This window comes from Rhinolophus sinicus, chromosome 16 (assembly GCF_057876585.1).
Source record: "Rhinolophus sinicus isolate RSI-liver-muscle chromosome 16, RSI-T2T, whole genome shotgun sequence".
Classification (NCBI taxonomy): domain Eukaryota; kingdom Metazoa; phylum Chordata; class Mammalia; order Chiroptera; family Rhinolophidae; genus Rhinolophus; species Rhinolophus sinicus.
In genome coordinates, this window is record NC_142516.1 from 32376105 (window position 1) to 32397078 (window position 20974).

The 20974-nt window shown below is 49.1% G+C and overlaps 2 protein-coding genes across 7 annotated transcripts; both read left to right on the top strand.

Moving 5' to 3' along the window:
- The first annotated feature begins 43 nt into the window (after positions 1-43).
- FANCG (FA complementation group G) lies at positions 44-5989 on the top strand. 6 transcript variants are annotated; one of them, XM_074330670.2, is made up of 15 exons: positions 44-172; positions 389-509; positions 717-807; positions 1210-1341; positions 1598-1800; positions 2314-2449; positions 2664-2794; positions 2896-3042; positions 3176-3327; positions 3711-3780; positions 4047-4336; positions 4488-4534; positions 4726-4881; positions 5352-5475; positions 5597-5989. In XM_074330670.2, exons 2-15 carry the CDS (start codon positions 414-416, stop codon positions 5703-5705), a joined length of 1884 nt encoding a protein of 627 aa, XP_074186771.2. In that variant the 5' UTR covers positions 44-172; positions 389-413; the 3' UTR covers positions 5706-5989. The 6 variants fall into 6 exon arrangements, 5 of the variants coding, with proteins under 5 accessions (XP_074186771.2, XP_019584568.3, XP_074186768.2 ...); XM_019729009.3 differs by having other exon boundaries at positions 71-202; XM_074330667.2 differs by having other exon boundaries at positions 94-202; positions 378-509.
- Positions 5990-7057: 1068 nt separating this feature from the next.
- On the top strand, positions 7058-20742 carry VCP (valosin containing protein). Its single transcript, XM_019729004.3, has 17 exons — positions 7058-7512; positions 10827-10938; positions 11104-11276; positions 12368-12510; positions 13080-13210; positions 13735-13866; positions 14944-15046; positions 15679-15812; positions 15890-16025; positions 16383-16495; positions 16918-17082; positions 17174-17296; positions 17556-17768; positions 17964-18272; positions 18553-18708; positions 19811-19965; positions 20094-20742. The coding sequence occupies exons 1-17, from the start codon at positions 7496-7498 to the stop codon at positions 20197-20199; spliced, it is 2421 nt and encodes an 806-aa protein (XP_019584563.1). The 5' UTR covers positions 7058-7495; the 3' UTR covers positions 20200-20742.
- The last annotated feature ends 232 nt before the right edge of the window (positions 20743-20974 follow it).

Here is a 20974-nt window from a genome sequence, read left to right on the forward strand (position 1 = left end):
GCGGAACCATAAACTTATGCCTCCCCTCTCGGACAGGCCTCCGGTCACTGGCCTGCCCCCGCTTTCCTCACTGGTCTGTTTGGATTCATAGCTTCCTTGAGTTTCCCGCCGGGACTATCCCTTGAAGACGACCAACCGCAGCCGAGAGTTTTGCTGTCCCGGCCAACCAGAGGCGAGTGTGGGAGAGGCGGGGGCGGAAGAGGTGAGTGTGGAAGCCCCTCCAGGCGGCGAGGAGAGTACATTTCTCTTTGAAAAGGCAGGTCGTCCGGGCTGGGACCCCCGAGGGGAGTAAAGGAGACGCGGCGGGGTGCGGAAGTGCACGGACCCCTCCCTGCTCGGGTCGGGGCTTCGGCGGGGCCAGGCTTACCTTTTAGCAGCCCTCCTCCAGGTGTCGGGGCCCAGCTTCAGCCACCATGACCCACCAGACTCCTGTGGGTACCTCAGTGCCACCAGACAACTGCCTGGATCTGTGGAGGGAAAAGAATGATCAGCTAGTTCGACAGGCCAAGGTAACGCGGCGGTTGCTGGGACCCTCGCTTTGCAGCCCTAAAATAGCAGAAAGAAGGTTTGCAATGGATTTACCCCAGCCCATTAGGAGGGGCTGAGCTTGACCTACCCCTAACGACAGAATGACAGGAGAATGACATCCCTTGCCACTGCTGCAAAGGGAGAGGAAAGGATTGATCCTTAGTTACATTCCATCCCACATTTGGCAGGTGGCTCAAGACTCCCGTCTGCCTCTGAGGCGACAGCAGTTGGCTCAAGATGCACTGGAAGGGCTCAGGGGACTCCTCCATTGTCTGCAGGGTAAGCAGGGTCTTACCCAGGATGGTCAGTTCCCCTCCTCCACAGCCAGAGACCAGTTTCTTTTCTCCATTTCTGAGATAGAGGTGATTATTCAGGGGGCAGGGGGCCCTGTTTAAGGCAAAGACAGGACTGGAGTGAAATCGTCTTTGTACAGGTGAATCTGCTCATTACACACACACACACACACACACACACACACACACGCAACAGCAGCATTTGAAGAAGTGGTTTCCAGGATGGTCTAATTTGGAGAACTTTTTGTCCTTTCCAAATTTACAGTCCAAAGGGTGGGTTCTTTATTGCAGCCATTCTGGTTGAGGCGGGGTAATCTCTGGGTTGGGATCTTGTTCAGAGAATCTTTCATGGGGGAGCAGGCTGTGAGACCAGCATTTGTTGCTCCAGGGCTCCCTGCAGCTGTTCCTGTTCTCCCCTTGGAACTGACTGTCATCTGCAACTTCATTACCCTGAGGGCAAGCCTGGCCCAGGGTTTCACTGAAGACCAGGCACAGGATATCCAACGGGGCCTAGAGAGAGGTGAGGGCCAGAGATTGCCTCCCATGCCCCTGCCAGCCTCAGTCTGGGTTTAAGTCCTTGCAGGGGGATAGGAGGAGCAACATAATCTGTCATCTCCACAGAGAGAGATGCCCTTCTCTGATCCTCTATGTGGTCCTCAGACCAGGAGCACCTTTGTGACCTTTGGGCTCCTGCAGAAAAGGAAAGTCAGAGATGAGGTCCTACCTCAGCTGTGTGTGTGTGTGTGTGTGTGCGTGTGTGTGTGTGTACTCTACAGTGCTGGAGACCCAGGAGCAGCTGGGGCCCAGGCTGGACCATGGGCTCACGGGACTGTGGAACTCCATCCTCCATGCTTCTTCCACTCTGCTGGAGCTGCTGCCTGTGCTTCATCACCTGGCTGGCCTGCAGGTTGCCCTCTGGCTGAGCACAGACTGTCTTGGGGACCTGACCCTGCTGCTGCAGACCCTGAATGGCAGCCAGGTAATTCAGGAAGTGTCCTGGATCTAAAGGTCTCTTCCCTCTTCCCACCCCTCCCAGCTGTAGTAGCATCATTATGTGCTGGAAAGGCTGCTGGGTTGGTGGTCAGAAGACCTGGGTCTGTCAGGGACTCTTAGATAACCTTGCTCTGGTTGGACCCTCATTGGGGATTCTCTTGAGAGTGTTTTTAAAATAGCTTAGTGATCTCAGGTAGGGTTAGGACTCTCATGACTTTGCTGAAGTCACTTCCTAGCCTCAGTATTTTCATCAGTAACCCAAACCGTGTCCTTGCCCTGTGTCCTCATGGGCTTATCCTAAGTAAGAGGTGCACGAAAATAGATTATCATTGCCCCAGGTTTTTCTTCTTCCCTTTATCCTTGCCCCACAGTTATATACCTCTTATAATTGAGGGAACAGGGCTCAGGAGGACCCTTGAATTCAAGATACAGCCAGAGAAGGCTGAGACAGAAGAAATAGTTTCAGGCTTAGAGTCTCTGATGGTCCTTCTCTCCCCAGAGTGGGGCCTCTGAGGATCTGCTGATACTTCTAAAAACTTGGAGCCCCCCAGCTAAGGAGTCAGATGCCCCATTGACCCTGCAGGATGCCCGGGGCTTGAGGGATGTCCTTCTAACAGCAGCTGCCTTTCGCCATGGTCAGTTAGCAATTTGACTCATTCCTTCCTCCCCACTTCCCACCTTAAAGGGCCGCTAGGTTAATGCCTTTCCAGTTATGTCCTATTTAGCTTAACAGAGCTCTGTGCTCTTGTTCCCCATCATTACTCCTCCCAACCCAACTCCCTCCCCCTCCCGCCCCCGCACCCCCATGCCCTATGGGCCTCTCTAAGCTCATACCTTAATTGCCCTCAGGCCTCCAGGAACTGATCACAGGGAGTCTGCCGAGGGCACTGAGCAGCCTGCATGAAGCAGCCTCAGGTCTGTGCTCACGGCATGTGTTGGTCCAGGTGTACACGGCCCTGGGGACCTGTCTCCGTAAGATGGTAAAGACAGTCCTAGCGCGGGTTGGGGAAACCACAAGTGTTATGGACAGCTTTTTCCATTGCGGGGGTGGGCTGAGGCTTGTATCCTCTCATCCTGCTAGGGCAATCCACAGAGAGCTCTGCTATACTTGGTTGCAGCACTGAAAGGGGGATCAAACTGGGGTCCCCCACTTTTGGAGGCCTCCAGGCTATATCGGCAACTGGGGAACACAGTGGCAGAGCTAGAGAGTCTGGAGCTTCTGGTTGAGGTAAGGAACTATGCCACATGAAGATACGGGAATTGCTGAGGTGCTTGTGTTGGGGAGACTAATCAAGGTATAAGTAGAAGGAAATATTGCTCCCAAAGATTATAGATGTACTTTCTTCTTTTGTCCCTTTTAGGCTTTGAGTGTCACTCCTAGCTCTGAAGTCCCCCATCTTCTTATTGAGGTCGAGTTGCTACTCCCACGACCTGACCCAGCTTCACCCCTTCACTGTGGCACACAGAGCCAAGTCAAGCACCTGCTGGCAAGCCGATGCCTACAGAAGGGAAGGTGAGGTTTCACCTTGCTCATGTGAGCTCCTCTTCCTACTTCTGATGCCTCCCCTGGGGTGTGACTGTGCTTATGTTCTGTGAGTTGGGGCGGGGGGAATTGGACGAGTTGGTGGCGGGACATAGGTCCCCACTCCTCAGCCTTGCCACTGGACCTGAACTGAGGACTCTAACCCCAAACACTAACGTGTATCTTTAAAACTCTGAAGTCTCCTCCCAACTCTGTTCTGTAAATAGGGCAGATCCACACTGAGCCAGGGTTGGAGCCTCAAGACCCCACACTCCCCGCTCCTCAGGGCCCTTGAGCATCCTTCCATTAGCTAACATCCCTTGGGGGGATCCTGCAAGGGCCTAATGTGAGGCTCATGGGCTATGACTTCTCAGGGCAGAGGATGCTGCAGAACATTACTTAGACCTTCTGGCCCTGTTGCTGGATGGCTCGGAGCCAAAAAAGGTGAGTATGTCTTCAAGTTTCTCTGCAGTTGGGGTGGGAGAGGGTTGGAGTCTTTTTTGGAGTAGAGCAGAATTACTGTTTTCTGTTTTGTTTCCTCTGCTCTTCTGTCTGTCCAATATGGGGGGTCAGATCTGGAAGGCTTCCCAGAGTAAGGCGTCTAGGGTAGCTAGCAATGGGTGATCTCCGTGTGGTACCAGATCCTGGTGAAGAGGTTGGGGGTGGTGGTTCATGTCTTTTTAAGACACTGCATCCTTCTCCCACCCCAGTTCTCCCCACCCCCCTGCCCCCCAGGGCCCTGTATGCCTGAGGTGTTTTTGGAGGCAGCAGCAGCGCTGATCCAGGCAGGCCGAGCCCAGGATGGTTTGACCGTATGTGAGGAGTTGCTCAGCCGCACATCATCTCTGCTTCCAAAGATGCCCTTGCTGTGGGAAGATGCCAGAAAAGGAACCAAGGAGTCGCCACATTGCCCACCCTGGGTCTCTGCCACCTACTTGCTTCAGGGCCAAGCATGGGTGCAACTGGGGGCCCAAAAAGAGGCAATTAGTGAATTTAGCCGGTGAGCCCATGAAGCTAACCAGGGCCCTAGGGAAAGTGTGGAGGGATAATTTTCTGATTGGGACCTGAATTGGTGAGCTCCATTCTTACCTACTCACCCCAGAGTTTCTGAGGTTGACTCCTCTTCACCTCTGCTCTATGTCCCACTTCAGGTGCCTTGAGCTGCTGTTCCAGGCCACACCTAAGGACAAAGAACAAGGTAATCTAGACTCTCAATTTTTCTCTTCCCTCCTGGATGTGGTGGTAGTGGATATTGGTTCCCCTTCCATGTGTCCCAGCCCACCAGTGTATTTCAGAGAAAGGGGGTCCTCATTGAGATACAGGGAGACCTGGGGTTTTGGTGACTGTGTGGCTGGGAACACACTTTTTGATTTTGGGGGTGGTCCCCAGGGCCTGCTTCTAACTGTGAGCAGGGGTGTTCATCAAATGTGGCACTACAACAGCTTCGGGCAGCAGCTCTGATTAGTCGTGGACTGGAATGGGTGGCTAGTGGCCAGGATGCCAAAGCGCTACAGGACTTCCTCCTCAGTGTGCAGGTGTGCCCAGGTATGTGGACTTGCATGACATCAGCTATGCACCGATGCACAAGGACAGAGAGGCCCATAGGGGAGCTCCTTGGGGATAAATGTAAGAGTGATGTTCCCAGATAAGAGGGGTGAATAGGATTGTGCTGTATATATTTAGGGATATACCCAGGTGTGCAGACATAAACAAGACATACACAAGTGCATATGAAGGCCTTTCAGGAGTTCCCCAGTCTTCCCAGTGTCCTTAGACACAAAGACAGTGACTGCACTGGTAGTGTGTTGGGCAGGAGTAGGTAGGGTCAGCTGAGCCCTTTGTTCTGGGCAGGCAGTGCTTAGAGCTAGGAATGGTTGGGAATGATCTACTCCTGGTTCAATGTGTGGCTGTAGGCAAGAAAGTTTCCCACTCTATTCCTCAGTTTCCCCTTTTATAAATTGATGCTTAAGGCTGTGTCAAGTTCTAAGGCTCTGTGGTATGGGGTGGCGCTACAGGTAATCGAGACGCTCACTTTCACCTGCTTCAGACTCTGAGGAAGCTGAATCGGAGGGATGAGGCCACTGCTCTCTGGCGGAGGCTGGAGGCCCAAACTAAGTTGCCACAGGAAAATGCTACATGGTAAGACTGAGGCCTGGTGGATTGGGGCTGAGGGGCACTTGGTGCCTCATGGGTGGTGGTGAATGAAAAAGAGGGAATGGCCCAACCTTCAGTCTTAGGTCTCACTCTTCTTGCTCTCCAGGTCACTCCCCCTATACCTTGAAACATGTTTGAGCTGGATCCATCCTCCTGACCGTGAAACCCTTCTTGGAGAATTTCGGACATCTCTGCCAGAGCCTTGTGACCTGTAGCTGCCATGTTTTGAAGAGTCTGAGCTGGGGTCCCAGTGGGCCATCTTTATGTGGGAAGGCCTTTCTGTTTACCATCCTTGGGGAATGTGACTAGAATTGACCATTCCTATATAACTCTGGCTTTGGAGAGGTTGGTGATAGTCCTGCAAAATTTTTGGCCTAGTTACTGCCATCTAGTTCCAGAGGACCCCCCCACCCCTTCACCAAGAAAGCATTGACTTTGCTTGTGGCCCCATTTTTCCTGTTTCTCCTTTTATTGTGTTGAGTAAAATCTCTTTATCTATCTCTTGTCTGCCTACTACATATAAGTGGGAAGTCTCACAGCTGTCTGATTCAGTTGAGTGCTGGTTGTCTAAGATGCCCTCTCCCAATATCATCTACTTTATGACTTGAGATCTGGGTAGAAGAAAGGGCTACAGGAATCCTCAGGAAGCAGTGGCTTTAGTCCTTCCCATTTCCTAAAGGCAGAGCCCGAAGCGCAGGATCCTGTCTGAAGTGACAGAATGAGTGGAGTTGGATCTGGAAGGTGGTCTAGGCAGGCCTCTCAAGGACAAGGGCAAGTATTTGATTCTTAGAAGGGACAGACAAGCAAACCTGTGTCTCTCAGACTGACTTCTCACCTCCTCCCTAATCCTAAATTCTGGAAATTTGGGATTTGACTGTCTCATCAAATGTGTCTGCGTCGATAGGGGTGAAGGGTGAATTGAGTCAGTGTGCTACTAAAGCTGCCGAATGAATATAGTCAGGGCTAGCTGGCATTTGGGGCCCAAGGACTAAAACTCTCAGCAGGCAATTTTATTGCTGCTTTGGGCTCTATTAAATCTGCTGTTTGTTCTATGGATGCCTTTTGTCCCCTCTCTGGACTTGAGTGCCCTCCCTCCTTCAACCATTAATATTAATACCCAGTGGTAAGAGGAAGCATATACCTTCAAGCCCTAAGGAACAGTAAAGCCTGTGGGATTAGGGTTACCAGAGGGTTCAATGACAATAGGGTAGAATGGATGAAGAGCTGGGGTGTTAGTCAAAGGGTCCAGAGTAGGGGGGGCCTGAGCCAGCATTTTGAAGGAGCAAGTAGAGGGCTTAGGGTGAATCCTCAAGTTTTTGAAGACGATAGGTGAGTAGGTTTTCACTACAACAGCACTAGACTAATACAAGGGTTCAATCCATTGTGCCAGGTTCTTCCAGCAGGATAAACTCAGGAGCCAATGAACTGGAGCCAAGTGGGAGAGTCCGCCTCCAAGGGATTAAAGGTTTTGCTTTCGCCAGTCGATCTGGCCTCATTCCTTTCGTTGATTGGTCGAGAATCCCAATCCGTCGAGGAAGCGTAGTGTTGCAGCCAATTGACGTAGCGTTACTAGGCGTGTTGCATCCCTGAGGCGGGAGCCCGGCCGCAAACGAATTTCCTGATTGGCTGTGGTCCGCGGGTTGCTGGGGAGAGGCGCGGGGAGGCGGGCGGGAGTCCTTAGGGCAGGCACTGATTGGCTGAGGTGAGAGCACCTCTGCTTCCGATGATTCGGCTCTTCTCGGCTCGGTCTTAGTGAAGCGTCTGCAGCCGTCGTTTGAGTCGTCGCTGCCGCTGCTCCCTCGCGGATCAGGAGCCAGCGTCTTCCGCCCGCCCACCGCCCGGGTGCCGCTGGGAGGAAGCGAGAGGGAGGCCGCCTGCGGGTTTGTCGCTCCTGCTCGCCCCGCGCCCAGAAGAGCCGAGCCCCGGCCCCGTCGGTCGCCTGCTACCCCTTGTAGCCGTTACCCCCGCGGGCCGCCACAGCCGCCGGCCAGGAGAGGCGCGCGCCATGGCCTCCGGAGCTGAGTGAGTGTGTTGTGTTCGCGCGCCCGCCCGCTCGCTGCGGGTTCGCGCACCAGGGGACTCTTCCGTGCTGGGTAGGCCCAACCCGGCCTGGCCTTGGGCGCGTCTAAGAGGTGGAGACCAAGAAAGAGGGAGACAGAAAAGGAGAGGGGAGGAAGGGGCCAAATGAGGGGACGCAGGCCCGGCTGGGCCTGGCTGCGCACCCGCGCGCCCCCTAGGCGGGGCTTGCGTTGGGCCCGGGTCGGGGCCTGGGCCAGATCGTGCTGTGTCATGCAGGCCCCGGCCGGCCTGATTGGCTCCCTTAGAACAGCCTCCCGGCTTAGTGAGGTCTGCGGGCCCACACTGCCGCCGCGGAGTCCTGGGGCTTTGGGGCGTCCACCTGCGATCCGACCTCCGGCTGAAGGCCTTTGGTCCGGGAGAGAGCAGGCCCCGCGGGCCGAGCGCCCTAACTGGGCCCGGTGGGCGTGGACTTCGGGCCACGTGAAGACCTTCGGAGCCCGGAGACCCGGGCGGAGGCTGGAACTGGGGAAGGCCTGGCGAGCTCAGGAAAGCTCATCATGGCCCCTGTGGAGCCGGGTCGTCCTGGCCCATGGTTAGCATCCTCTGCGACCTGAGTAGTGAGTAGCTGTTAGGGAGAGTGTGACCCCTGCTTTTCGCTTCTGGACTTCCTATTTTAGGCCAGTTGTTATTAATATGAGAAAGCTTTAGTCAATTTTCCTTGATGTTATAAAATGAGTGCGGGAAGAAAGGAACTTTTCCTTTCTCTACTATTTTAGTTCTTGCTATATCGTTGGAATCTGAGTTGTATTTTGTGGGCCTTCCTAGATTTCAGCCTCCGTGGTGTGAAAGTTAAGAGTTGCCCTAGCTCTTTCAATACTCAGGGTTTTTTCCCCCAAGCTGCTCTTTTGAGAAATCCTGGGCCCTCCACCTGAGAGGAAAGCATCAGGTAAAACTTGACTACCTCTGTCCGTTGAATTTAGAATCAAGAGCTGTAGATACTGGGGGGGAAAAGATAGCCATCTTCTATGCAAATCACCTTCCTGACTTGAAGAGAGTTTAGGTTTTTGAGGTGTGTGCCTTTTTTCAAGTTTCAGAATCCAAATGAAGTACTACTCAGCCGCCTATTTTAAAAGACTACTTATTAATACTTAAACTATTCTTAGATTATTCGGTCAGTCTTTTGTTTTCGAGACTAAAAAAAAATCCAGAAGTCTTGGAACCTGAGCTTCATAGTTGGTTTCTAACCTCTAGACCATCTTGATGACTTAACTGAATTCCCTCCAAGCCCCCTGTGGCCTATTGGAGCTCTGGAAAGGGCCTGACTCATGCAGAAGACAATGGGGTGTGTCCCCAAAGAGCCTTCAGGATCGCTGTAGGCCCATGATCAGGCTGAATTCTCTTCTAGAGGTTACTTACTTTGATCTCAGTAGGTAGATGTGGAATTAAGGGAAAAACATACTACTCATCCCCAGTGCCAGGGTCAGAAATGGTAAGCAGATCGGAGGTTTTCCTAGACTGCAGCTTTGGGGTTAAAATACGAACTATGATGACTAGAACCATAGTATTTTCCTCCCATCCCAGTTCTATAGATCAAGCAGGAAGATGGGCAGCCTTTGGAGGGTATTTTGAGATTTGAGGGAGAGGGAGAATGGATGGGTTTAATTTGTCCTCAACTGTCATATTGACCATGCTTGCCCTCCAGGACGTTGGTGAGCATTGGAAGAATTTGCCTATTCTACAGCATTGTGCTCAGAGTGCCACTTTTAGGTTGAGGAGGCAAGCCTAAGCCTAGGAAACGCCATTCTTGGAAACTAGTTTAAAGTCTATGATTAAAGATGCAACTTATGTGAAAGGGTCAGCAGAAAGTTTACAATTTTATTAGATGAATAAGATTTGTATTTCTGTTTGGTGTATCAGGACCCAAAGATGTAAAACTCCTGTAACTCCCTAGCTGGTATTCTAGAGCATAGGCATCTCTTTTCCTTGCAAGTTGTGGAGATGTTTCTAATAAGAATACTATTTTGTCTTGTTTTGTTGACTGATGTATCCCCCAGATTCTAGAACAGTACCTGGCTTATAATATATACTCATTAACTTGTTGAATGAGGAAATAATTCATGGTAAACCTTCCTTTTTGTTTATTCTCGCTTCCTTCGTTGTCTGGCCTTCCTAATTTGGTCAATGCACATGTTTTCCTAAGCCTTACTAAGAAGGGGTAGCTCTTCAAAGAGAGAGCCCGCTGAGTTTAGCTAGTGAAGGCTGGAGGTAAGCTAAGAAATTGGTGTTGGGTAAATGATCCTAGCTTCTAGGAAATAACTGAAACTGGACAATTTAAACTGAGTTTAGACTCAGGCAACCTTGATTTGGGTGAGAGGGATTTGGATTTGTCCCATGTCTCGGCATTCCTTGGTTTTGACTTTTTGAACCAACTCCATGGAGTTGTGTCTTTGCAGAGATTACCTTTTGAGCTTGAGCCTCTTTCTGAAGGTTCCAGATTTGTTAGTGATTTTTCAAATATGATGATCTTTATGTTTGGCATTCCTGTGATATGTAGAAAGCTCTGGCATTCAACAGGTTTAGCCAGTGAGGAGGGTAGTGCTAATAATTCTGCATCAATGTCTCCAGGCTTGTTTGGTGGGACTTGGGGCCTCCCTGAGCCCTATGAGAAGTTGTCTTGCTAAGTTCATTCTGCAAGAAGGTTAGTTAGCAAGGAAAGAGCGTGTGCTTGTTCTACAGTGCTAATTATAGTCACCGTTAATGCTATGTGCTAGGCGTTGTGTTGAACATTTTTGTGTTCATTATCTCATTTAATACAATAATCCTCTGAGATAGGTACTACTATATTCCCCATTTTACAGATGAGGGCATCAGTTTCTAGAGAGGTTAAATAACTTGCCCAAGATCATAGTTAAGTAAGAAATGTCAGCATTGGAATTCAGACCCAGCAGGTCTTTAACTACAGAGCCCCTTTTCTTTCTTAATCATGATTCTATCCTGTTTAAGATGATTTTCATGTCTCTAATTGTACTTAGCCTCCACTTCTATTTTATTTTCTTAGGTGTAGTTTCCTGACCCTGGGGCAAGATCTTAGGCTTTATAGCTAGGATGCCAGTGCTCAGAATACAAAAAGCTACTGGAATGGGAATTGTAATATGTGCCAGATATTACTCTATGATCTGGACTGAATATCTTTCATCTGAACTCTCTGATGTAGGGACAGCTTCATCTCACTATTTTTTTTCCTAAGTGCATTTTAGAAATTGGTGGGGACTCGGGCTAGAGCATGTATTGGGACTAACTTGATTTTCTTTTTCTAGTTCAAAAGGTGATGACTTATCAACAGCCATTCTTAAACAGAAGAACCGTCCCAATCGGTTAATTGTCGATGAAGCCATCAATGAGGACAATAGTGTGGTGTCCTTGTCCCAGGTAAGTTAGGTCCACGGTCCAAACCTGAGGGCTTTTCCCAGGTTTCTTTTCTCATTTTTCTTGCAGTGACCACAGATAGAGTGGGGTTTACTGGGAATTCCAACCTCCAGGGCTGCTGTTATACCCTGGCCCAGTGACCCAAAGGCCTTAACCTTCTTTCCTCAGCCCAAGATGGATGAGCTCCAGTTGTTCCGAGGTGATACAGTGTTGCTGAAAGGAAAGAAGAGGCGGGAAGCTGTGTGCATTGTGCTTTCTGATGACACATGTTCTGATGAGAAGATTCGAATGAATAGAGTTGTTCGGAATAACCTTCGCGTACGCCTAGGGGATGTCATCAGGTGTGTGTGGGGTTCTTGGCTCCTCAGGGATGGGAGGCCAGAGACTGCCTGCATTATAGGCAGGACCCCCACGAAGGCCTTGGCAGCTGCAGACATCGGAAGCCTCCTAACCATGGAAAGACTCAACGTTTCAGGGTTGTCTTTAGGTTTTCGTTCTGCCTTCCCAGGACTTCAAAATCTGCCTCTGCGTGACCTTTGGGACAAGTTGGCATTTCTATGACTTTGATGCCTTATTTTTTCCTACCAGAGGTATAACTTATGCCTTAGACCCTGGTTTAGGATGCTGTACGAGGGTGTATCTGCCAAATAACCTCACTATTGTGTTGGATTAATGGCTATGTTGGGGCTGGAATGAGATGGGAGTGTGGGCTTGGAAGGTGGACTCCTGGCAGGTCTTTTTAAGGATCCACGTTAATCTAGGAGAGAGGCATAGTTTGAGCCAGACCCACGATAGTTGCGATCTTAGTGATTTTGGACTTAACTAGGCAAGAGGCTTCCCTGTCTCGGAGTCATCTCTAACTACTGCTACCCAATCACCTGTCACCTAGCCAGAAATATCTTAGTCTTCTGATTCTTTTTTTATAGATTCTAGCTTTCTTGTAGCCTTTTTCCTGGAGGGGCTTAGTCACTTTTTTCAAGGTACTCTGACCACCTGACTGAGATGATTTTTTTCATTTCTATTTCTCTGACACTTTTCAGACTAAGGCCTCCCTTTGTAATATTGGATCACCAGTATTAGCCAGAATGGGTCATTCTTGGATATCTTTCACTGAAGACTCTCCCTCCCGTGTCTTCTTTGTGGGGGTTCCAGATGTGTGGGTCTTTCTTTTGGTTCATTGATTGGGATTGGGCAGCCCAGCAGCTTCTAGTGGCTTCCCTTCCTACCCCACCCTGAGTGTGACCTGTCTTAGTTCTGCTTGGCTATTCCTTTGTCCTTACTCCCACCCTGCTCTCCTGCCTCTCTTTACCTAAAGCCATCCCTGCCTTTTCTCTTTCGCTCGCCGTCAGCTCTCTGTGCCAGGCCCTTTCGGATGCCCAGTGCTTGGGGCTGCAGTGTGGTTGGTAATGTGGAGTCTGCTTGTCATCCTCAGCATCCAGCCATGTCCTGATGTGAAGTATGGCAAACGCATCCACGTGCTACCCATCGATGACACAGTGGAAGGCATCACTGGCAATCTCTTTGAGGTATACCTTAAGCCGTACTTCTTGGAAGCTTATCGACCCATCCGGAAAGGTGAGAGATAATTCTAGGAACTGAGCTGAAGGATGGTTGTGTGTAGGGATACTTGGGAGTAAATCTTGGAGCATCTATCTCATTCTCATGTATATGCATGCATATGCATTCTGCACACATGCTCATGTGTGCTGGCATTTCCCCCCTGCCCTCCTTCCCACTCTCCCATTACCCCATTCCCACTCCCTGGTCCAGGAGAGTAAGCTGTCTTTTCTTAAATCTGGAGGAGGAGGTGGGCCATTTTGGCCGTGTCGCAGTCCAAAGTTATTTAATATTTAGCACAACTCTACCATTGATGGTGGTTGTAAAAGCTTGGGTTGCATACCCCAGAAGTCAAAACGGTATGGATTTCTGGCAGACCAGGTTTTGTTCGCTGTCTTCTTGAATGGCAGAGGGACTCCTTACAGGTTAGCTTTCTCCTCTTGCCTGATGCTTAAGACCATGGGGGTGGGAAGAAGAAAGGGCAATATCTAGTGAACACGACATTCTAGACCCCAAGTTCTGATGAAGAGTTCTCACTTAGTCATAGTTGACACCGCTGACTGTCCTCATGCTGATTATTCTCACAGGAGACATTTTCCTTGTCCGGGGTGGAATGCGTGCTGTGGAGTTCAAAGTAGTGGAGACAGATCCCAGCCCTTATTGCATTGTTGCTCCAGACACAGTGATCCACTGTGAAGGGGAGCCTATCAAACGAGAGGTGAGTTCTCTCCCTAATCCCAGTACCGGATTTCATGATTACTCAATGGGGCAGTCATGTGGTAGCTATCAAGATGGGGTGCTCTTTAGAACTAAGCTTTTTTCCAGAGGTGGGAAACCTCCCAGCTATTCATTTCTGGGTCTAGGTGTTTCTTGGAAGTACCTGATACCAGTAATTTTAAAAATCGAGATAGAACTCAAAGGATCTAAGTGTTTGGACTAAGTTTTGAAGAAGTGATGCTGATGATGGCATCCAGGCCTTGGCCTTTTTGCCAGAGTTTCCAGCTTCAGGTCTTAGGGGAGCCCTTCACAGTAAGACTGAGGACAGTGTGAGGGAAAGGCTATGCTAGAAATCTTTGCCTTGGGGTTTTGAGTTGTTTGAGGCACGATCCCCTTAGTGCAGATTTCTTCTCATATAGCAGATTTCTCCACACCAGACAGACTGTGGAAGGATTTGGAGAAACTCAGCTTTTACTGATAGTAGTATTCTTGCCTTTTCCTTTTCTTTGTTTTCTCCATATTCAGGATGAGGAAGAGTCCTTGAATGAAGTAGGCTATGATGACATTGGTGGCTGCAGGAAACAACTAGCTCAGATAAAGGAGATGGTGGAGCTGCCCCTGAGACATCCTGCTCTCTTTAAGGCAATTGGTGTGAAGGTGAGCATCTTGGGCTCTGGGGGACAGTTTAGGGTGGTAATTAACAACTACTTGGTGTCTGATCCTGGGACCTGTTTTCATGTATGTTTCATTGTTTTGGATTCGAGAGGTGGTAATAAATTCTTTGAGATTATAGAGGGCTCTAAATTTATTAAAGATACTAATAGTCTAGAACAGAGCAGGCCAATGAAGTTCTCTGTCGCATCTGTATTTTATATGTATAAAAAATATATATATTTTATTATAACCCTTTAAAAATGTAAAAACCATTCTTGTGGACCCTGTAAAAACAAATCTCACCAGTTTGCCAACCTACCTACAACAGTGCTGCCCAATAGAAGTAGAAATTAAGGAAATTTGCAGTGTAAAGGGCCTTGAGTAATATATTTGAGAACTGCTGGTCTGCAACATCACTTCCCAGCTGTTTCTATATCATGGGATGCACTGAGGATTAAATTATTACCCCTCCCCCTAGTATGCACCATACAAATAACTTTATCTTCTATGTGGGCACTTCCCATGTGCTGCCTGTGGGTGAGGCCGCAGAAAAGACAGCTTCAAAGAGTAGAACTTGAGTTTGGTGGTAAAGAAAGCATTCTAACGTGATAATGAATCCTGGAGGGTTGTGATTACTGAAGTTATTGGGCCTCTGGCAACACTCTTTCTTAAATGACTAAGCTAGTCTTTGGCCCTTGGTCTGTCTAAAGTCAAATCTTTGGCCTAATGGCCTTTTACTTTTCCTTAGTCTCAGGATCTTCAGATTCATTCACATTTGAGTTTCTAGACTCACACTGACGTTTCTTGGGGTGGTTTCTCTGCCCTTTGTCTCCTATGCAAGTTGCAGTCATAAAGGTCAGCTTTCTAGCAGTATTTTCTCTGCTGATAAGAGGGCTGAGTGTGGCTTGAAGTAAACTGTCTTCCTAATAGCTATAGCTGTGGGCTCATTCTTACTGGTGTCAGGGTTAAGCTTATTCTTAACCTTTCTGTATAGAGCCTTAGTCAAGCCATTTTAGGGTGGATGGGGTTGGGAGAAGGTGGGAGTCTCAACTCAATCACACCTTCTGTACTGGTCCTTAGCCTCCGCGGGGAATCCTGCTCTATGGACCTCCTGGGACTGGGAAGACCCTGATTGCTCGAGCTGTGGCAAATGAGACTGGAGCCTTCTTCTTCTTGATCAATGGTAGGAGACTTGGTTCACCTTGTGTTTGGCTGGACCCAGTTTTGAGCTGAGCATGACTCAGTCTCATGAGCTGGAGAAATCATGGACACAGTCATTTGCATGCATGCCCACATGTACACTTAGCATCTCTCTTCTGGGGTGCGTTACACATGGATAAGCAACAAGGGGAAGATACATTAGTCTTGTGCCGCCGATTGATCCCCTTTTGAGAAAAATTATGGACAAGCTACAGACATTTAGGGGGAGCAAGTTAGAATGAGAAATCAAAACGTCCATGCTTATTTATTGGAGAGGGTTTAGGGGAAGGTCAGCTGGCTCTTTGAGAATGATATTTAGCTGGTAGAGGTCCAACTGGTGTGCTGCTTCTGCTCTGGCCAGAGGTCCCAGAGCATTTTCTGTCATCTTCACACTTTCACTTCAACCGTGAGGTAAGTATACTGAGTTCCTTGGCTTCTCTCCAGCCTGGCCTGGTGGCTCTCAGGGGATAGTGGGTAGTAGAGTGTGAGAAAGTAAGTAGAGGTTACTATCTCACCCAGGACCTGTCTCTGGACTAGGCAAACAAAACATCTGATTTCTTTTGGGATTGAGGAAGGATGTAGTTTTTTCATTGCCTCCATTCTGTATCCTTTCAGGTCCTGAGATCATGAGCAAATTGGCTGGTGAGTCTGAGAGTAATCTTCGTAAAGCCTTTGAGGAGGCTGAGAAGAATGCTCCTGCTATCATCTTTATTGACGAGCTGGATGCCATTGCTCCCAAAAGAGAGAAAGTAGGAACTTACCCAAGGGATTAGTGGGGGGTTGACAGGTCCTGACTTCACTTCTGACCAGTATCCTGTGCTGACAGACCCATGGGGAAGTGGAGCGGCGTATTGTATCACAGTTGTTGACCCTCATGGATGGTCTAAAGCAGAGAGCACATGTGATTGTCATGGCAGCAACCAACAGACCCAACAGCATTGATCCAGCCCTAAGACGATTTGGTAAGGACCCCAAATTTCCTTCATCCCTATTCTTGCTCTTAAAGAGACTATAGCTCTACTGGTCTTAGTCTCTTTGATTCCCACACCTGTCCTTTATCTGAGTCACTTAATCCTGAGGATTTTTTGAAGCTCTTTGTAGTGATAGGGCCCACAGGACCTTTCCCTTATGTCATGTTCTGTCCAGGGTGACCAGCCCTCCTGGTTTGCCTAAGGCAGAGGCTTCCCAGGACGTGGAACTTGGAGTGCTAACATCAGGACAGTCCTGGGCAAACGGGGATGGTTGGTCACTTTAGATCTATTCCTTCTTCCCTCCGGACCAGAAATGAGCCTTGTCTGTGTTCATGCACTGTCCCACAGGTCGTTTTGACAGGGAGGTAGATATTGGAATCCCTGATGCTACAGGACGCTTGGAAATTCTTCAGATCCATACCAAGAACATGAAGCTGGCAGATGATGTGGACCTCGAACAGGTGGAGTGGTGACGAGGGCTGGCCAGGGTTTAGGATGGCTGTCTCTAGGCAGGTGGAGGGAACTGCTAGGACTATAAACTGAAGGTGTGAAAAGACTGGTTTTGATTCCTGGGCACGGAAAAGGAATCGACCGGAGATTGAATCCAGGAAATTGCACTTGGCATGTTTCTTGGTTGACACTGCGTTAGAGTAATAGACCAGAATTTTGAGGGCAGCTTTATTTCTAGGCCTGGCTTGAATTCTGAGTCCAGGCTTGAATACTTAAAATCCAGCGAGTGAAAGAACTGCTAGTATATATTTAGAGAAATAAGAGAACCCAGAGATAGGGGTCAGGGGAAGGGGCCAAGATTCTGTTGTCTTTGAGCTTCCTGAGACAGCTGGGTCGGAAGAGACAGGGTAATAAGTAGATCTTCTCTCTGCAGGTAGCCAATGAAACTCATGGGCATGTGGGTGCTGACTTAGCAGCCTTGTGCTCGGAGGCCGCTCTGCAGGCCATTCGCAAGAAGATGGACCTTATTGACCTAGAGGATGAGACCATCGATGCTGAGGTCATGAACTCCCTGGCAGTTACTATGGATGACTTCCGGGTAAGGACTGCACTCCCATCTCAGGTACACACACATGCACTTTGACCCCTCCTCTGGTAAGTCTCATCCCCAGTTTTTCTTCCCATTTTAGTGGGCTCTGAGCCAAAGCAACCCATCAGCACTTCGGGAAACTGTGGTGGAGGTGCCACAGGTGACCTGGGAGGACATTGGGGGCCTGGAGGATGTCAAACGTGAGCTTCAGGAACTGGTCCAGGTAGGGTACCTTGGTCCAGGGTGAATCACTGCTTCAGTACTTTGTAATTGAGCTGGGTGGTCTTGGGGTGTTGGCACATTCATTACAAGAACTGTGAGAGCATAATTCAGGAACCTGCTATTATCAGGTTTGAGGCACTAAGGAGCCTGCTTCTATAGGACCTGGATTTTATACTCTGGTGTGGTAGGGGGATGCTTCTGTTTGGTTAGGTTTCTTTAAAACTAAGGGTACCCTGAACCCTCTTTTCTTTTCCTCCTAGTATCCTGTGGAGCACCCAGACAAATTCCTCAAGTTTGGCATGACACCCTCCAAGGGAGTACTGTTCTATGGACCTCCTGGCTGTGGGAAGACCTTGCTGGCTAAAGCCATTGCTAATGAGTGCCAGGCCAACTTCATCTCCATCAAGGGTCCTGAGCTGCTCACTATGTGGTTTGGAGAGTCTGAGGCCAACGTCAGGGAAATCTTTGACAAGGTGAGCTACAAGCAGCTGGGATATCTGTTCACTTGCTTGGGGGCAAGGTAGTGATAGAAGCTGTTTCTTTAGGAGAGTTAAAACCATCTCATTCTGGCAGCTCAGCCGGGGCAGTGAAGGTCACTTTATCTTTCTTTCTCAGGTCTAAGAGACCCAGTTGTGCTAATGCTTGAGTTCCATCTGTCCCTCCCACAGGCACGCCAAGCTGCCCCCTGTGTCCTGTTTTTTGATGAGTTGGATTCAATTGCCAAGGCACGTGGTGGTAACATTGGAGATGGTGGTGGGGCTGCTGACAGAGTCATCAACCAGATCCTGACAGAAATGGATGGCATGTCCACAAAAAAGAACGTGTTTATCATTGGCGCTACCAACCGGCCTGACATCATTGATCCTGCCATCCTACGACCTGGCCGCCTTGATCAGCTCATCTACATCCCGCTTCCCGATGAGAAATCCCGTGTTGCCATCCTCAAGGCCAACCTGCGCAAGTCCCCAGTTGCCAAGGCAAGTGCAAAGTCATTGGCCATGGGGACTAATATGAGTCCTCAGGCTAGTGTGGAACGCTCTTCGGTTCCTGTACAAGATTCCATTGGGGATTTGTGGCGTTAGGGTTGTAAAGGGAAGGTGGAAGAATTGAGGGTATTAGGGTAATTTAGAATCGGGAATGAAACAGGGTGGTGAAAGATGGGACAAACTGGAATTGGAAGTGCTAGACTGGCCCAAAGATTGTGTGTCACAAGGCGAGGAGAGGCTAAATGGTAAGAGACTCTATTGCTTCCTTTAGGATGTGGATTTGGAGTTCTTGGCTAAGATGACTAATGGCTTCTCTGGAGCTGACCTGACTGAGATTTGCCAACGTGCTTGCAAGCTGGCTATTCGTGAATCCATTGAGAGTGAGATTAGGCGAGAACGAGAGAGGCAGACTAACCCATCAGCCATGGTGAGTTTGCATCCTTTCCCCGGATGTGCCAGTTATGGGGAACCAGGGGACGGTCTCCACTAGAGTTAAGAGTATAAGGTTTTGGAAAGATCATCTGATGGAGATATTTAGCAGGACATCAAAGAGAAAGAATTACTGAGGTTTAACTCCTTCAGCCTGGAATTATGAAGGATGAGAAGAGGTGGGCAGGCTATATGCTCAGTCTGAATTAGGCTCCATGAGGAAAATCAAAGTGTGATCACGCAGGTAAACAAATAGAGCAGGGCTTAGAACCTGATCCATAAATGTGTCTACCACTGGTGGTCCCATGGACCTCTTGAAATTAAATGCAAATTTTGGGTGGGTGGGGGTGTGTGTGTGTGTGTGTGTGTGTGTGTGTGTGTTTTAAGCTCCATAAAGATAGGTACTCCATATCATCTTACTTATTTCCCACTGTATCTTGGCACCACGTTAGAGAATGAATGAATGAGTGAGTGGCTTTCTCTACCTTTTGGAGGAGGTCTGTGACATCCCTCCTTCCTCCTGTGAAAGCTTAAAAACTACTGATAAGACTACTCCTAAGTCACAGCAATTGGAGTGGCTTCTCAGTGGAAGAGAGAGGGTTTGAGCTGGGCTATTGAAGGGAGAGTAGAATTTGGGTAAAGAAAATAAGCAGTCTGAATAGCCTGCTGTGAAGTAGGATTACAGGAATTAGGGAAACCTGGGTAGATTCAAGAAGGCATGTTACTGGAAATGAGGCCACTAGGTAAGGTGTAATCTAGGTGTGATAAGCACTGAGAGCCACTGACATTTTTAAAATTATGTTTACTGAGGTATAATTTACATATAGTAAAAACTCACCCGTTAAAAGTTACCTTGGGTCACTTTACTCAGCTTTTTTGCCACCCTAATCCTCTGGCTCTGATGTGATTTCCATCCCTATAATTTTGCCTTTTCCAGAACACACTCACAGGTTTTTCAGCAGGACAGTGATTCAATTTTAGAAAGATTGTTCTGGCAGGGAGACCAGAGGGCTACTGCAGTAATGGGGAGCCAGAAGGCCAGGGAAGGGATCCAACCTGGGTCTTAACTGTCCCTGGTGGTCTGGTCACCAACCCTGCAGGAGGTAGAAGAGGATGATCCAGTACCTGAGATCCGCCGAGATCACTTTGAGGAAGCCATGCGCTTTGCCCGTCGTTCTGTCAGCGACAATGACATTCGGAAATACGAGATGTTTGCTCAGACCCTTCAGCAGAGTCGGGGCTTCGGTAGTTTCAGGTAAGTAGGCTGCACGTGGGCGATGCTTAAGTTGTCATGGGGACACTAGAGGGGTAGTTGTGAAAATTCCGCACAGGCCTTGTCCTAACCCTTTTTTTGGGGGGGGGGCTCTGCTCTTTTGCACACAGATTTCCTTCAGGAAACCAGGGTGGAGCTGGCCCCAGTCAGGGCAGTGGAGGCGGCACAGGTGGCAGTGTATACACGGAAGACAATGATGATGACCTGTATGGCTAAGTGGAGGTGGCCAGCGTGCTGTGAGCTGGTCTGGCTGGACCTTGTTCCCTGAGGGTGGGGGCGCTCACCCAGGAGGGACCAGGGGTGCGCCCACGGCCTGCTCCATTCCTCAGTCAGAACAGTTCAGCCACAGTCAGACTCTGGACAGGGGATTTCTGTTGCAAAAAATACAAAACAAAAGCGATAAAATAAAAACGATTTTCACTGGGGAGGTGGAGAGTGAATTACCAACAGGGAATTGGGCCTTGGGCCTACGCCATTTCTGTTGTAGTTTGGGACCTGTGTGGGTGTGAAACAAGGCACTACCGCCACTCCCCACAGTAAAGTATCTGCACTTCTCTCAATGCTTCTCGAGCCCTCCCTTCTTCTCCCTACCCAACCTGGGCAGGAGAATGAAGGGCCACAGTTGCTGGGTGTTTATATAGAGAGTAGGTTGATATTATTTTACATGCTTTGAGTTAATGTTGGAAAACTAATCACAAGCAGTTTCTAAACCAAAAATGACATGTTGTAAAAGGACAATAAACGTTGGGTCAAAATGGAGCCTGAGTTCTGGCCCCTGTGCCTGCTTCTTTTCCTGGGAAGGGCCGTGGGCTACCCCTCACTGCCAAGGCACTCTTTCAAATGTGAAATCCTGTAATACTGCACCCTCTTCCCCTCCTGATAAAAATCGGTATGATGATGCTGCCTCACCCCAGGTCTGCAGTGTCGCTGGATAGGACTGTGGGACGGGGAACAGCCTAGTGGAGCTCCAGATGTGGAGAATGTGGCATAC

Coding starts and splice junctions, on each gene's coding strand:
- FANCG (XM_074330670.2), top strand. CDS start 414: ATGACCCACCAGACTCCTGTGGGTACCTCAGTGCCACCAGACAACTGC. Junction 808..1,209: donor ACTCCTCCATTGTCTGCAGG/GTAAGCAGGGTC, acceptor TTGTTGCTCCAG/GGCTCCCTGCAGCTGTTCCT. Junction 4,535..4,725: donor ACCTAAGGACAAAGAACAAG/GTAATCTAGACT, acceptor GGTGGTCCCCAG/GGCCTGCTTCTAACTGTGAG.
- VCP (XM_019729004.3), top strand. Junction 13,867..14,943: donor TTAAGGCAATTGGTGTGAAG/GTGAGCATCTTG, acceptor ACTGGTCCTTAG/CCTCCGCGGGGAATCCTGCT. Junction 17,769..17,963: donor TCAGGGAAATCTTTGACAAG/GTGAGCTACAAG, acceptor TCCCTCCCACAG/GCACGCCAAGCTGCCCCCTG.